The sequence below is a fragment of the Nilaparvata lugens genome, chromosome 3 (assembly GCF_014356525.2).
Source record: "Nilaparvata lugens isolate BPH chromosome 3, ASM1435652v1, whole genome shotgun sequence".
Lineage (NCBI taxonomy): Eukaryota > Metazoa > Arthropoda > Insecta > Hemiptera > Delphacidae > Nilaparvata > Nilaparvata lugens.
In genome coordinates this window covers 68,723,180-68,740,566 of record NC_052506.1, presented here as the reverse complement: position 1 = coordinate 68,740,566, position 17,387 = coordinate 68,723,180, and the positions used below count along the sequence as shown (strand labels likewise).

At 32.1% G+C, this 17,387-nt stretch overlaps 1 protein-coding gene across 5 annotated transcripts in view; it reads right to left on the bottom strand.

The window, feature by feature from the left end:
* Positions 1-343: 343 nt before the first annotated feature.
* The window catches only part of LOC111052082 (growth factor receptor-bound protein 10), a 37,224-nt gene continuing 20,180 nt past the window's right edge, over positions 344-17,387 (bottom strand). For 2 of the 5 annotated variants that reach the window (XM_039424403.1, XM_039424404.1), the window contains exons 2-6: positions 13,201-13,346; positions 5,926-6,088; positions 4,745-4,875; positions 3,318-3,395; positions 1,866-2,057 (exon numbers count right to left, since the gene is read on the bottom strand). In XM_039424403.1, coding sequence (XP_039280337.1) covers positions 1,920-2,057; positions 3,318-3,395; positions 4,745-4,875; positions 5,926-6,088; positions 13,201-13,346 — 656 coding nt within the window. In that variant the 3' untranslated portion in view covers positions 1,866-1,919. Of the gene's footprint in view, positions 2,058-3,317; positions 3,396-4,744; positions 4,876-5,925; positions 6,089-12,875; positions 13,347-17,387 lie in introns of those variants that run through there. The other 3 variants (XM_039424402.1, XM_039424405.1, XM_039424401.1) reach the window with 3 other exon arrangements.

Genomic DNA, 17,387 nt, shown 5'->3' with positions numbered 1-17,387 from the left:
AATATTTACTCAAAATTATTCAAATTTTCAAATTAATTGGATAATTTAATTTTTAATTTGAATAAATTATCGATTATTAATTTTCAATTGGATTATCAAGTTTAAAATAAATTAAAGTTGTTATAAAAAACAAAATTATACAGACAAACATTTGACGGATTCCAGCCATCATTTTACCCATAATCAACCACTTCTCATATTCAATGGTAACTGTAGGAAAAATTTAATGTGAAATACGTGCGCAAAGTTCCTCTGCTGCACTCAAGAAACCATTCCGCCCTCGCCTACGGCTCGTCGCCCTAGGGCGTTTCTTTCGGTGCAGCAAACTGTCACTTTGCGCACTAGTTGCACAAATAACTAGTATAAGATTCTTAAAATATATTCGATATCGGGAATGTAGAAAACTTTTGGTTGATAAATGAAACCTCAAAGAATAATTATTGAGAGCGGTTATATTACCTCCATTTGAATAGAAAATTAGAAGTTTTCCACTTCCTCTATTTCTATTTCTTTATTATTGTGGTTATGTGATTAATGAATTTCAAACGCTCTAATATGAATGAATTTTTCGTTTCTCGATAGCCTAAACTGCATTCAAATCTCAAATTTATCTCATGATATTGTGTGATGAGTATTTCTATAATATTGTTTAATTGATGCATTTTATTAACGTTGTTTAGCCGCAAAGAGTAATTCGCAGCACCAGAACTAAATAATGGAGTTGTTCTAAGCGAAAAAAGCCCAATCGAAAGAATCGAAAGACATCCACTAGAGATGTAAGATGTTTAAAATTTGCTGAGAAGTGTCCGCCCTAATCATGGCATGACCTCTTGTATCCTATATGCAATAATTCACTGCCGCGTTTCTTCGTCCCAGCCATATGACGGAAATATCTTTTTCATGAAAAGACTACATAGTTTTGAATGGTTCAATTTCAACTAGTACACGACAGAATGCCTATTCCAGTGAAAAAACAGCCTTAGAAGTTCTGTCATAATTATGTAAACGCACATCACCGACCTTACAAAATGAGTGCTCACTGCTCACACAAGTTGCGCTCTTCTACATTACATCAAAAATGAGAATCAGTCTGTACAATTGGACCTTCATCAATCTGGCAAACTCAAACAAGTCAAGTCAACTTGACAATTAACAACAACTAAGTATTAATAAAAATGATATATTTTTTATTATATGTTCTATATTCGAAATCGGGAATGTTAAAAACAGCCCCGGGAATGTTGAAAACTTTTGGTTGATAAATGAAACCACACAGAATTATTGAGAGCCGATCATTTAAGATAAATTTCCATCAATATCACTGATATTCCTTTATGAGGATTCTATTGTTGATAACAGACAACGGTTATGAATTTGGTTTAATGCAGTCACCCGTCTAATCCGAAAATGCTGGAAACGAAATCGGATGTCGGAATTGTATGTGCGTATACTTAAGTCCAAGTCGTACGTACAGAGTGAGCTAATAATAGTCGTGAGACCCATCAGAATCGTTTGTGAGGTTCTGTGGGAATTTGTAGGACCAAACGCATCCAGTGTGAGCGCAGCCAAGTCCATGGAAGTTACCTGGTACAGATGCCCATACACTAGACAAGGAAGTGTTCTAAGATAGGTGCGTTAAATTGTCGGATGAAATGTAATAGTGATGAGGCCCGCCGATGCCCGCCTGTCAGAATAGATACAACTCGCATAAGGAACTCCTCGCCAATAATGGCCACGCGAATATTACTTCAAAAGACACTTCAAGTTGGGGTGTTGAAAAATAAGAAATATATTTCAATTAACATTCAAACATAAGAATAGGAATACTTTTATAATAGGTAGATCTCTAGAGCAAAGGTTTGTACTCATTTTCTGATAAGTAAGTTTATGTGGGCTAATTTAAAAGTAATATTTATACATTATCGTACCTCCATAGTTAGGTAGATTACTCCATCTCTGAATATGATGTATCCCTTTTCCCACTTGTTGTTATTTTTATCCAGCACCCAAACGTTGCTTATTACTCGAAGACTGCACTTTTCCGAATCTAGCATCATCTGTAAAAGCCAATACAAATACTATTATTGTAGAATTATACAAATCGCAAGTGAAAATAATTTTCCATGCAAAAAATAAATCATCTACTGGACCCCCTTCATAGAGTTAGCCGACTAGATGCAATCGATTTAAATTACAATAGCTTGATTATACACTGAACACGCTTACTTGATGAAGTGGTCAGTTAATTTCCAAAAAGTGTTTGTTAAATATCTTTGTTTTTTGTAGTTGAAATGAAACTCATCATTCATTATAAGGTAGCAAATAGAAATTATCAAAATTAAACTGGATAGGAACACATGATACAACTCAAAAATATCAACTCACGACCTGAGTGACGTTCTTGATACGTCTTGATACAAAAGGACTATCAGAATAACTTTAATGATGTTCTCACATCAAGGCGAAAATATCATTATAATTGATACTTCCCACCCTACTTTGAAGTTGACTCATTTGAAAAGTAGAAAAATAGATAGAAAGAACAAAACAGGAATTTCTTCCAGCAGTATTTATTTATTTACTTCATATCACTTGAAAATGGCATCAATGTCCGAAACATGTTGTGATTAAATCATTCAAAAAGGGTACTGAGATTTTTATTTTTCTTTCTATTTCTACAAAACAGGAAGTATATTTATTGGAACTATACATAATGAATATTGGTTGTTGGTTGTATACTTTTCAAAACTTGGAAGAGTTACTCCTTCAAAAAAGATTTCTTGGCATTGCGTCTTGAAGTTACCATGATGAGAAAGTGTAAGACAAGTCACAACATTCATTGAGTGATTATATAATACATATTTTTAGTGCAACTAATCAGTGACAATATCCATTTAGAAGTTGGAGTATTAGATAATGGTTAATGGATATTACATATTTACAATACTTCAATATTAGATATATTCTAGTCTTTTTCTTTTTGAAACTAAAAAAAAGTTTGTATTTATAGTGGTTATCAATCACTATACAATTACAATTCATTTATTAAAGGAAAATTTTTAGTGACTCATTTGACTCAGTAAGTTAGTTACAAAATCTCAAGGGTATTTGATATTTACAAGTACAATTTTCGTGTGTTTAGGTTTTTGAAACAAACAGGAGTCAGTTTCTGTAAAAAATCTGTGGAATTCGCGGCAGTTGAAGAACTCATGCGCAATAGGCAAACCGATCAAGATCGTTTGTTGTTGACAGAGAAATAACAACAAATAATTTGAAATGAAGTATACTGGAGTGATTTCAATTATAATCGAACTTACCCTCAGAAACATGTAACCGTTCGATTGACTCATGGTTTCTATACCTGGATAGTCAATCATGTCAATAGGTAAGTATTGCTGTAACACACAAATTAGAAAATAATTTAATGAATGTATTGTAGTGTTACATTAATCATCATGAATAAATTAATCATAATTTATCATTATTAGATATTTTAAATATTTTTAGACAGTATAAAATGAGATAGAGGAATGTTGGTAGTATTGTTTAGGTTGTGAACGTCGGAGTGGAATGGAGACAGCTGTTTTTAGAGGGAAAATGAAGTTGGGTGAGTTGGGAAGAAAATGGTGGTAGGCTATCAGAATAATGTGTATAGTTTGTATTGAAAGAAGTTTGTATTAAATTGTCTTCTTTATTGCATAATAAATAAAAAATTAAGAAAATGTCTTGCTTTAATTCGAATAATGTTAGGTACAGTATAGAGAGTAAGACTCTATGCACAAAAGCCTGTTAACTTTTAATCATGATTGAATGCCACAAGAACCAATAGAGAAGGCTTTCTTGAAAAGTAGGCTTCTCTGATTGGTTATCGTGGCATTGAATTACGATTAAGATTTAACAGGCGTTTGTGCAACTGGCTCCATATCTAATAAAATTCTTTATGCTTTCAATGACATTAATTTTCCATAATTTTTTGTTCAATTTTCCCTTACTTTGCATGCAGCTGTGACTGATATAACTGCTTACCCTCTCCATTCAAACTTTTGAGAAGTTTTATAAAGCTATTTTTTCCTTTCTTCTCATTTTTGTTATAGGTGTGTGAGGAAGTAAGTTATAGTTAAGAGCTTAAGCTCGACTGTGGAAAACTATTAATCTGTGATATAAGTGTATTGTATGTTAATTTGGTGGGCCCTTTCCTTACTTGAATTAGTTGTAGGAGGATATATCCTTTGTTGGCATGATTGGTTTGACACCATGCAACGATAAAACTAGGCGACTATCAATTATGCCATTTTTACAAATTTCTGACTTAATTCCGCAGTTCGTGAATTGAAGCAAAAATTTAGTCATGTTAGATTATGAGGCATTCTTGAGTCATGTAGCGAAATAAAGCTTTACAGCAATGATGATGTACTGTCCGACGTCTGCAAAAAATATCTATAGCCTACTTTTTATTCTCAGAATTTTATTCATCTTGAGTATTTTTCCAGCTGGACACTTGCCAATCAAATTATTTCAAAATGAGGACTACAAAAATAATTCAAAATAATCCTGAATTATTTCATTTTAGTTATTAAACGAAAATCAAAATTAACACCATAACGTTTGACTTTAGATTTTACATGCAAATAACTCAACACTATTTACATCAAATACAAACACCAGATTTTTGTGAAGTCAGAATCTAGATAGGAATATTCAAGGAACAGGATTGGAAAAATAATGTAGATAGTTGCATAATTACCTCTGGGTTTTCGTAGAACTCATATTTCCTGATATTATTTCGAAAAATAAATTTGTTCTTTTTGGAATCACCGTTGCGATTCATAAAATGGTACACTTCGAGAACTTTTTCATGATCTTCTAAGATTCGCTCTGCAATAAAAAATATTATTATTGTAATATGTACAAAATTATAAGTATTTTTTTATTGGATAACGCTTCATCAAGGTGGACAATAACTATAATGATTATTAATGATTTTTCAAGTCTAAAGATTATATTTATTATTTGAAATGTTGGAAAATATCAGTTGGAGTCCAGCAAACTATGTACCATATCAGCAATGGCACAACAGAAGGCTTCTTGGTTCTAATTTTGATTTGTTTAATGAAGGTAGACATTTTTTCCTTTGAAAAAGTTTAGTGATAAGACTCGGCCAAATTTGAAAAACTTCAAAGCTTGTCCTACAATCAATAACTCAACAGGACAGTAAATATATATTATTCCCAAGTTCCCATGAGTTTTAATGGCACTATCCCCACCCAGACAAGCCGAGCGATCATGACCATTAGAACTCAGGGAATATTTTTTCCACTTTACCAGAAAGTTTACTGATACTGATATGTGGGAATCAGCCATTAAACATTCAAATACTTCAAATTATTAAAAGCAAACTTTAGTATTTGGCTTGGAAAAGAGAAGATTTCAATTTCTTGGCAGTATGCAAAGCTGGCTTCTTTGAATTGGACTTTTTAATTTGTCACACAATGCCAAAAATTTGAATAACTGATTAAAAATAAGAATGTCAGAATAAAAGTAACGTGCCACGAAAGACGCAAAGTAGTGAATTGCGTATTTTATTTATCAGGTCAGTAACTTTCGAAAATAATGTAGAGCTATTAAAAGTTAAGCAGTGCTATGGAGAGTTTCAAGATATTACTTACTATAAATTACTCATTTATTTTTCAAACTTGAGAGAAATGAGAAGGAAACAGGCGTAAGCTCCAACCATATTCATATATGAAGTTTAATACATTACAGATACAAATAGAGCCCTTAAGGTTATTTCAAACTTTTACAAAAATTATCAATATTAACTTCAATATTTTCAACTTTTATCAATATTATAACATCAAGAGCACACTTGAAATTCAATGGCTGTTCGTTGGTAAAAATTAAATTCGAAAATGGAAATTTGTTTACCTAGACCAGTTTCAATCCAGTGCTCCACTATCCCCCAATTAGTAGCCAAGTTCTTCGCTACATTGTTTTTCATAACAAGCAGCTGGCATAGGTCGCTAGCACAGAGATCTCTCTCTACGATAATAGTCTGCGAAGTACCGTCATCTTTATAGAAGGTCACATCCTGAAACCAAATACCTCATTTGAAATCAAGCTTTGAATAATTGTGAAATACCAAAGTTCAAGGACTGAAATTTACTACACTAAGATGATCAATGAAATACAGTGCTCATAAGTGAAATGGTGAATGAAATTGTTTGCGGCTCAGTCAATAATAGATACGTTTGATAAATCAAAAAACAAGCGGGAAGTTTAGTTTGAGAGCAAATTGGAGAATCTGGTGAAGTTTATCACAGATTTGAGATATTAATTTGTACAGTAGACCTGAAAATACTAATCTAGTTGACCTAATATATAATACTATTCTAAGTTTGATACTTTGGTATATACAAGCTCTAAACGTCTATCAGCAAGTACACTAAACAATAATAATATAATTCACTATATTTCTTGGTGAAGAATTTACAAAAAAAAAACATTAATTTGAAAAGCAGGGCTACGAATTTATATTTAAAACGGAAGAATTACCACAAAATTCCGATTTATTACTCTAAAAGAACTCTGAGTAATCAGGATAAGCAGGCGAGAACACTCAGATTCATTAGTGGGAAATCTTGGAAATTTTCTGGTGTGTTGAATTTTGAATAAGTTCAATTGCTGTAATATATAATCAGCAAATTTTCTTGAAATTCGAACACCTAGAAAAATATTAATAAGAGTTGCATTTCAAAATTAGAACTTATCAAGTTGAAATGTTGAATGATTACTTTAGAATTTACTTATTAAAATAAATTAATAAAAAGTTGGAAGCTATAAATACAATTAAAGTAGGAATACACATTAAAAACTCGTATAATGCTAACGTTCTGTCCATGAGTGCTCAATTCATAGAAGCAATTACTGCGACATATGACAGCCTGACTTTCTAGAGCGCAAGTAAATGAAGTTAAGGTGAATTTTGTGTTTCGGACGCTATAAAAACACGAAATAAGCATCAAATTGTTCAAAAATATTATTTATAAACGTCCAAATCTTAATATTCCAACTTAATAATGACAGTTTACGTCGATGAAGAACGTTAAAAGATCAACGCATTAAGCAAAATACAAAAGAAAGGAATTTGGAGGAATAAAAACAATTTCCAAAATGTCTGAAAATAAAGCGTCTAGATCATAAGTTTGATAACTAACAGTTTTGTCTCAGGAGAGCGATGTAGTTTATACAATCACAGAGTGTACAGCAATACAATAATATAATTGCTATATTATCAATTGTACAATCTGATTGATTGAAAAAATAGGGGTCTTATCCGACAATCTGACGTTGCGATCTTCAACAAAACGTTTTGCAGTCAATACTGTGAAAGCTTTATTTAGAGCATTATAGTTAGGGTTGTCATATCCAATCCCCTGGCATTTAAGCTGTGATGAAGTTTAAAATGTTCATCCAACGACTTTTCAAAGCGAGTGAAGCATGCGAAACATTGAGCACAGTTGGGTGAAGGTCTTTCCTCCAACTTTCTCTTCCAGTTGTCTTCTCAAGTTATGACAAGCAATTATCACTGCTCAGGTTATCAATTACTTATTGTTGAAAATGATAGCCTATTGTACAACAGGCCAAATCAGGAGCTGAAACTTTAGCAGGCATCAAAGTTCAGCTAGTTATTTATAAACTTAACTTTAAAAGGCGATTAATGAAATCAATTTCCACCTAGTTACCCCTAGAGCACTCAATACTTTTTATATTATGTCGCGGTTAGCAAAAAAATCTCTACACATACCATGACAAAAAATATTTATAATAGATGCAAATAGAGGTAGGCTACTTCTATTGTAAAAAACATTGTTGTGATTTGTAAATGTTTTTTTTTATTCAGTCAAGTTTAATTGTAACTTAACTTTATCCCCTATCCCTATAGTGGTATAATATAACACAAGTACTATGAAGAACTTAATTACTTTGTCGCCTGGACGGATAATAATCTATGTGCTACTTTTTTATTAAATTTTTCTCTTCCCTACCATCTTTAAACTTTCATCGTTTAAATTTTGAGTACACCTGGATCAGTAAATGACATTTGCGTCATTTAGTACATGCATGTAAAGCCAGAAATTTCTATGTAGTTGAGAACAAGTCACGCCAGCCTGACATAAAAGCTCACTCAGAATGTGCCTTTCACTTGTCAGTGCAAGGCTCTACAGCTACAGTGAATCATTAACTGTGTTTGAAGCTACATCGGCAAAACAAATTCTGCAACGAAACTTGGCCATATTCCAAAGTAATAAGTGACTAGTCAAGTTCAATTCTTTCCACCATCAATGTTCCTAAAAATAAACGCTGAATTAAATTTCAAAGACTAAGTCTAGTTGAATGTTTTCCTAATAGGATATTGTATGAGTATGAGAAGTACTGTCAATGTGAGCATATTAAAATACACATTTCAAGACTGGCCTAGTTTTTTAAATCTAATACTGGTTGAGTATTTCCGTAGGCTACTCTAAATAATTCTATATTTATTTGGGTTTTTAGGCTTACTGTGTTTCTAGGTTATAGAATTTGGTTTCAAGTAGCGGTTATTCATAAAAGAGCTGTATTTCCTACATGAGCTTCCAACGACCAGCTCTTCCTAATTTACAGAATTGATTTGGAGAAGGCTGGAAATTATTCCACGTAAAATAACACAAAATGGTAGATAACTAGAAGAGAATCGGTTAAATTATAATGGGAAATTATTATACATAATTTTTAGTTTGAGTTCAAATTATTTCAATCATATTATTATTCCTATTAGAATTGATCTATCATTTTTTTTCTAGTGCTCATGCCCACATGAGCTCCAGTATTGCGAGTAGGTACTTAGATCAAATGATGATAAGAAATATGAGTAGATTTAGAGCTTTAGGTGGGTAAATAAGCTCCAGGAAGAGATTAATAAACTCATAAATGATAGGGGAATTTACCTTTCCAGCGGGGGTTACATGCGCATGAGCTTATATAAGGATCTAAGCTTATCAGTGCTAACATGGAGCCAAACGCTTCCTAGGTAATCAGTTTTCAATTAATTTAGGCTAATAATTCAATAATAAATGGATAATCTATGAATAAACTAATTATTTTTTACAATGCATCAAGAATCCCCATGATAACTGAACAATTAGTTCAAGTGCTAACTCGAGAAAGATTAAATGAATGTCCGGGAACGTAATTCACTCATCAAATTATCAAGAGATTTATTATTCTTAGAATTAATTTCTATATCCTTTGTATTAAGAATTCTCTATCCAGGAATCCGAAAGCAGCTAATTTCAAGTTGAAACAGTAATCTGTTATCAGAGAATTCTTTAATAGCCAAGATTGTTGGAGACTCAGCCAGATGCAGGCATACGGCGGTCCAGCCAGAAAGGTGCAAATCAACACTGTCTCTATAGTCAATAAAATTTACATACTCGAATCCTCCACTGTCCGCTGTCAAGGTTGAAATTCATTCATTGATAAAATTGCGATAGAATGAGAATCGTGTCTTGAACCATTGGGAAGACAGATATTGGAATTTTTATGCAAAACAGACCAAAACCACTTCCTACATTTTTCTCACTTGAAAAAAACGATAATTGAATGACTAATTAATTATCTTCAATGATTAGGAAATCAGCGGTGACACATAAACTGCGAGCTTTTAATACATGGAAGGTCACTGATTGATACTGTTCTATCAAACTAATTCATGACATTAGAAATTTGAATGCGCCATACTCTAGCTATAAAACAAACGAGATAAATCCAATTTCATCTTTAAATAATACAATAGTTTATTGATGATACATCGATTCAAGCCTGTGATAGATATTTTCAACGTCATAGAGATAGTATTATTGAAAAAAGAATAGAAACAGAACAGCTCTAAAAAATTATTAGGAAAAACAAAAGTTTTTGAAATTGATAAAACATAAGTAAGAAGTATGATAAAAAAGGTTTTTGAACCAAGAATAATATTGACGAATCGTTTCGGAAGTTATCAAAGATCACTCAATAATATTTCTTGATGTGACTTATTCTCCGGTTTTTATAATGTTAAATTTAATAGAATAGTTTTTATTCTACTATTTTACTGAAATTTCTTTCACTAAAATATTTCTATGTAACATAATGAGATTATCCAATGAATGAAAGTGGACTATCTCTCATAGAATTCCACGTTCACATCTAAATCTTAGTTCACACCCAAGCTCACTTGCACCATTATATTTTTATCTTTAAACATATTTATAAATTTATATGTGTGTGCGTGAGATGAAAAAATAATTCATAGATTCAAAATATTTGGAGAATAATTATAGTTCAAGCAAATCGGAAGATAATACGAATTTTAAAAAAATGGGATTACCGATACATATTTATTGTAACTTGGGAAGCATTAATTGATCTCATAAAATTGAATAATAATGATATGGGAAATGTTTTTTGTAACCACTCATGTCATAGATTCTTGCATGAGTTTTCAACATGGAAGTATTAGCCGCTTTTCAGAAAAGTAATTCTCGGAATAACTTAAAATTACATTTCTCAATCAGATTCAAGTTGATAGTAGGCTATCACTGTCTGTTAGTGCAGCTGCGGTTCTCAAACAGTCATCCTTCCATTACATTCTTGTAATAGAATATTGAGTAATTATTATCAATATAAATAAAAATCGTGCCTCAAATTTTGACATTCAATAATTTTTTTGTGTGTGCACCGAATTTCATATATTTTTTTAGTTGTGTTGGTTATGTTCAGGACCAGCTTTATGGCCTATCAAATTTATAATCCGACTTCAGGACTCTATCCTACAGTCCTTCAAAGTTTACATGTAATCCTTACGGGAGATTTGTGAGCTGGCCACACACAGAAATAAAAATCAGCTGTTATAATCATTGCGTCATAAGGTGCGTACAGATATACGCGCCACGAACATGAGCAATTCACTTTTAATCAGCTGACTATATCTGTATTTTTACAGAAACGGTAAGATACAGATATAAAAAGTTTGGCATCAGCTGATTCACTTTTAATCAGCTGACTATATCTGTATTTTTACAGAAACGGTAAGATACAGTTATAAAAAGTTTGGCATCAGCTGATTAAAAGTGAATTGCTCATGTTCGCGGCGCGTAAATCTGTACGCACCTATAAAACAGCCGTCGGTGGATATTAGCACAGATAAAATAAGTCCTATTAGACAAGAGGTGAGCTGCTCCATCACCGCCATGTATTTTATTCTAAACGCCCCGACTAAAAACAAAATGACTGTTCTGTGTGTAACCATCCAGCAGTGCGGCCTGAGGTTAAAAACTTACATGCTCTAAAGATATTGCTTTGTTTCGAATAATTGTGCTGTGTTCAGTGTTCAATATTGATTGATTTTTAGTAAATTATTCATTTTGCAGTTGGAAAATTATCTATATAAATAAGATCCCGCTTCGCGCCTCCTCAGGTGTACATCCAGCTAAAGTTTGTCATGAGATGCATTAAACTATTTGGCGGTACAAAGTTTGCCGGGCCAGCTATCTATAATATAATAGAGGAAAGAACCGGCTAGTAAGTATGTATGCGTAATGACGCATCATCACGTCTGAGCTTATCAACTTACAATAAATATATTAATAATATTGTTATAAACCAATAAAACAAAAAAAAAAACAATTATTTGAGATTTGAGCGCTAAAATATTCTGTTCCTACAAAAATTATTTGAGAGGAAATGACTTGAATCCGCGTCACTTTACATTCAACTATTCAAGTAATATTATAGACGGATACCGTAAAGTGCTGAACAAAAAAAATTAATAAAATCAAAGTTTCACATTTTTCAAACCAATTTTATAGATGAAATTTCAGACAATATTAAATTGAAATACAGCTATTCGTCTGCGATGAACACTTTACATAGGTTTAAACAGAATAAAAATACTATCATGATTTGGGACAGAATCTTATCAAAGTACGGCTCTTCAACTCTTAATATCTTGAACCGTAATTTTATATAGTCTATAATGATCGAAGATCTGTTTTTTGGTTGAAAACAATTTCATTTGCAATAACTTTTAGGTAAAATATAATCGTACAGCTCTTCATGAGCTATCTATAACTCTTCATGACTTGTATAGTTTTTTACAAGATTATTCACATTTTTAAATATTCAAAAGAACAGTTAATTGAGAAAATTGAGTAAATTCAAATTTATTGAATCAAATAAAAGTGCATTCGTCGTTACATAAAACTAAATAAATTTTGTAATTTAAGGTGTTGAAAAAGTGGAATAGCATTGACTATACAATATTTTTTTCATTAATAAAATAGCACCATAGTACCCTTTTTTTGAAAAGTTTTTAATATATAATAACAAATTAAAATCACAAACTGGTTTCGATGTTTCACATCATCTTCAGGTTTTATATTGAAAACTTTTCAAAAAAGGGTACTATTATGATGTTATTTTATAAATAAAAAATAAGTAGCCCTGAATACATACATTTTAAGAAAATATTTTTTTCAATTTTTCGCAGCCTCTCATCAATAAGGGATACAAATTTCATTTTACATTCAAATTAAAGTTTTGACATATTATAATAGATAAGATTTAATTAGAAATTAAACTACAAATTCCAATATATCTTGACGAATTGAAATAGGTAAGATTTAATTGAAATTCAGACAAAATTTAATAAATTTTCTCAATTACTTAGAGCTTCCAGATTCAATATGTGTTTCTACAAAATTTATAATCAAGCGCAACTCATCCATCAACTTTATTAGCCTAGCTTGAACCGTAATTTCGTTCACTTGACAACAAAATGTGAAAGACTAACTTACTTGTTCTTCTGGTAGTGTATATTCCTCACGCAGTATTTCATAGGCGGGAGTGTAAACATAGATATGGGTATTGCTAGGACTACGCTCCTTCTTCTTAGAAGTGAACACATCCCAAAATTTCAGAAAAAAACTCAGAGAATGAATTCTCTCGCGTTCCTCACCCTCCTCCTTCAAAATTGCTTGCTCGTCTTCCTCACTCATCAATATCTGAGCCTCAGCCATTTCTAAATCTAACCGAAACTAAATAGAGTTACTAATTACTTGGATGGAAATTTGCTAGACCATTGGAATCGGACGTGCAACTGGTTAATTGATCAGGACTCACTCGATTCTGAGGGATGACTGACTGGTCTCTGTGGCCCTCGCCCTCATCAGCTCTTGGCCCTAGGGTGTTGGTAAGCCTCTCGTAACTCGCAGACGAGCCCTGCACGCACGCACACTTCATCCTCATGCTCAACGCAGATACTCGGGCTGCAAGCACAGACAAAACTAGTTGATTAAAACTATACGAAAATCTAATAATCCAACAAAACAACATGCTAGTCAATTCAGGAAAGATGAAGGAGAATTAGCCGACTTGATTGGTTATCTTGTTTTCAGAGGTTGTTTTCTTCAAAATATCTGACTTTATCAATATCTGAAAACAGAATAACAAAATTTTTCCTAACTGTACAGGTTGGCCTATCATCCATTGAATAACATCGAAAACAACTGATATACAGTAACTCTATTTTATACAATAAATTTATCATAATATGCTATTAGTTAATGGTTTAATATTTTTTATTATAAACGTTTCAATGTTATTTGTAACACTGAGAAGGGAAAAAACTCCAAGCGTGACATGAGTTCCTAGAGTCAAGACTTCCTATATACTACCTAGGTATATCGGAGGTCCTGCTAGTTATGAAATTCCTGAAATTCTGATTCTATGGATTCAAATACGTGAGTATTGAAAATTATAACATCATAGAATCTTCAATTCTAACTCCTAGAATCCATCCCAGATTCTTCAATTTTATTTCATTTTGATTAATCTGAGCTTACATTGGTCAAGTTTCCTTGAATTAATTTTTTTCAACGTTTGAGTTGAATGGGCGATCGTGAGAACTAGAAGTCAAGTTTTCTTGAATTCAACTTTTCATAACCTCAAAAGTATATATAATCCAGGCAACGAATGCTCAAAAAAAGGTATAGAGGGAAAAGTTTGGAACACCATTTTTGACCCCGCAGCTCTTTCAAGGATAGTAAGGGGAAAACATATCAAAAGTCCTCACTCCTACCCCTGTGCTATGGAGGTGGGGGTGGTTTGAAAGTACCATATTTTGGTTTTTTGCACCTATCTCGAACAATATGCGTCTTCCGAAATTGTCTAATACAAAATTAAAGCTTACAAATTAGCCTACAAGTTTCATTAGTAACATTTTTCCATAAATCACTTCTAGTTTTCTAGATTTGAGATCTCGAAGGTGTCACATTCTGAAGAAAACCCCTCCGATTTTTCATATTTTTGGCCTTATAACTTTTTAACGATCGATTGAAAAATTCGTGCTAATCATGAGCTCATAGAGCATCATATTCTCTTCGATTTCATGTATTGTATCATTACTAGCAGGTGACCCGTGCTTCGCAAGGGTCTATGTTATAACTTGACAAACTGAAAACTTGACATAATGAAATCTAGAAGAATTGAAAATAGGTCTATAAGAATCCTCGGTTGATTAAGAATTTATATGCAGCATTTCAAGTAAATCAGTTCAGTAGTTTCAGACGTGATGATGCGTCAAACATAATTTTCCTATCCTTTACACGTGTATAAGCAATACCTACTATTACTTCAGGCCTCACAACTGATCTCTAATAAACTATGACGTCATCACATGTAGATCATCGATGATCTACTGGCGGTAAGCAAGCGAATAAGAGCGCTGATGCTTGTTATCACATCTGATATGGTAATCAACAAAATTGGAATTACAAATTCAATTTTCACGGTCTTCCATTTCAATGAATATGGTTTGTTTATCATTCTTCTAATATTCGTTTGTGGAAAGTAATAATGAATTTGGGGTTTTAAATCATGGGATACTGTTGTGTACCTAATTGTTGCGGGAATTATAACAAGACTCCAAAAGTTTCCGTATGGTATTTTCTTTTTCGAAAGATGAAACTTTGAAACGAGAATGGATACGAGCGATAAGAAGAAAGAACTTCAATTCTACAAAACAACGGTTTACATGAAGTGTAGAAGAACAGTGTAAAATAAAGTGTGAGTGGAGAATTTAATTAACGTGTGAAAGAACAGTGTAAATAAAATGTGAAATAACAGTGTAATTAGAGTGTGGAAGAACAGTGTGAATAAAGTATGTGAAAGAACTTTAGAACTAATAAATAAAAAAGTAAATGCAAAGTGTTGGAACTGTCCATAACATCATAATATTAGGTTTTACCTAACTGATAAACAGTCTTCTGATGGGTCTCTTTGTACCACAGATTTATTGTGAACAAGTTTGTAGGAGCCTCTTTCCTAAAAAAGAGTTAAATAGAATTTGGTTTATCTTTAATTTACCTCTCCTTCGACTCTGATACAGGCTATTATTAAGTATATTTGGTTGAGATGAAATTATTTATCAATAGCTCTATCACTGAATCGAGTTGGCCTATGTTTGTCAAGCTGAAAGTATGGATAAATTATTGCATTTGTGGAATAAAGTGTTTTTATTTCAATAAAATTTCTATTTATTAAAATACAAGTGTCTTTAATTTGAAATTTAGATAGTATTCCATCCAATAAAAATCGATACAGTAACAAAAGTTACATTGATAAGCTAGTAGAAACTACTACGATCTAGGAAGAATCAATCTACATGTTATGACGTCATTAATTAGTTGTGGGGCCTGAAGTAATAGTAGGTATTGGTATAAGCAAGTTATTTCCTTTATTATAGTATAGAATATATCCATCTATCTATCATCTTCTACACTATAATAAAGGAAATTAATGAAAATAAATTTTGAAAGGTTTGAGAAATCGATGTGCGGTTTTCCCAATACCTTTTCTCTGGAAAATCAAGTATCATAATATGACCACCTTTCAATTAAAAAAAAAGAAGTTGGATTCAAAATGGCGGAAAAAATTTGGGTGCGACGGAAACCCAGTTTTTATTATTCGAAAAGGATCCCCAATCATACCTATCTTGAAATCTTAATTTAAATCTTAATAAACCTATCTTAATTTCCCTTTTAAGCGAAATTTTCTGCTGCTTCCATACAACAACTAGAATCATGACAAATAATTGAAAACTTTATGTAATCAAATCTTGAAAAATTTAAAATAGGTCTATAACCACCCTTGGTTGAGCAAGAATCTATATGCAAAATTTCAAGTTGATCAGTCCAGTAGTTCTGACGTGATAATGCGTCAAACTTAATTTTCCTATACTTTACATCTGTATACGTTTATAATCCAGTTCTTTCCTTTATTATAGTATAGAATATGATAGATGGATGGATGATCATTGTTATTTTACTGAAAGATATAATAAGTTGAATAGTTTCCCTTTCAGAGGGAGTTTTGACAACCCACAAAACTCTTTTTTCATTTGAAGATATAACGAAAAGGTGCATATGACCTTATTTTTTTGCTCAGCTTGCCAAAATACCCCTCATTCCAATATTCAAATTTTCGACTGACTGTACAGTGAGTCAGACATTCTATCAGGGCTCGAATAATTTTGAAGTTTTAATTAAATAAAAATGGAAAAAAAAATTTCTTTATGTAAATAACGACACCTTTATTCAAAGACATATTAACTGCATGCGTTTTCATATTGCCGATACAGCATTGATGAAACTGTAGACGTTTATTTAGCACTTAGTCTCAAAAAACTGTTCTAGCTGAAAAATTAATAATCCATGCCACGTGTAGGCCTAAACATTGCATCAGGAAAACGAAGTTTCAAAACTATGTTTTTCTAAACATTGTTGCAGCCGTTATAGTGTTGAGCGTAAAATCTTCAGTTCAACAACAATAGATCAATTGACAGGGAAATTTGGAGGGAACGTTTGGAACACAATATCTTACTTTGCAGCTTTATTTGAACTAGTTAGAAGGTTATCAAAAGTCCTCATCCTTACCCTCGTGCGCAAGGAATGAGGGTGATTTAAAAGTTTCGTTTTTTCATTTCTGGCTTACACGCATGTATCTTGGAAACAATGCATTTCAGCGACATGACTAATTGAACAAAAATGTAGCTAGATGAATTTTCTACTAGTTTTGTTCAGTAGAGTTTTGTGATATCTCCTTTAGTTTTTGAGATATTCACTTTTGAAAGTGTGGAATCTTTGAAAAGACCGTTTTTCCAACTTTTCAGGGCTTATTACTGAACAACAATGCATCGACAAATAAGTACTGGACGTTGGATTGTAGAGGATTCAATTTTCTTCAATTTGATGTATTTTTTTAGCATTTTTATGCTTATGTATTATTTGACACAAACGTCAAGAAAACTG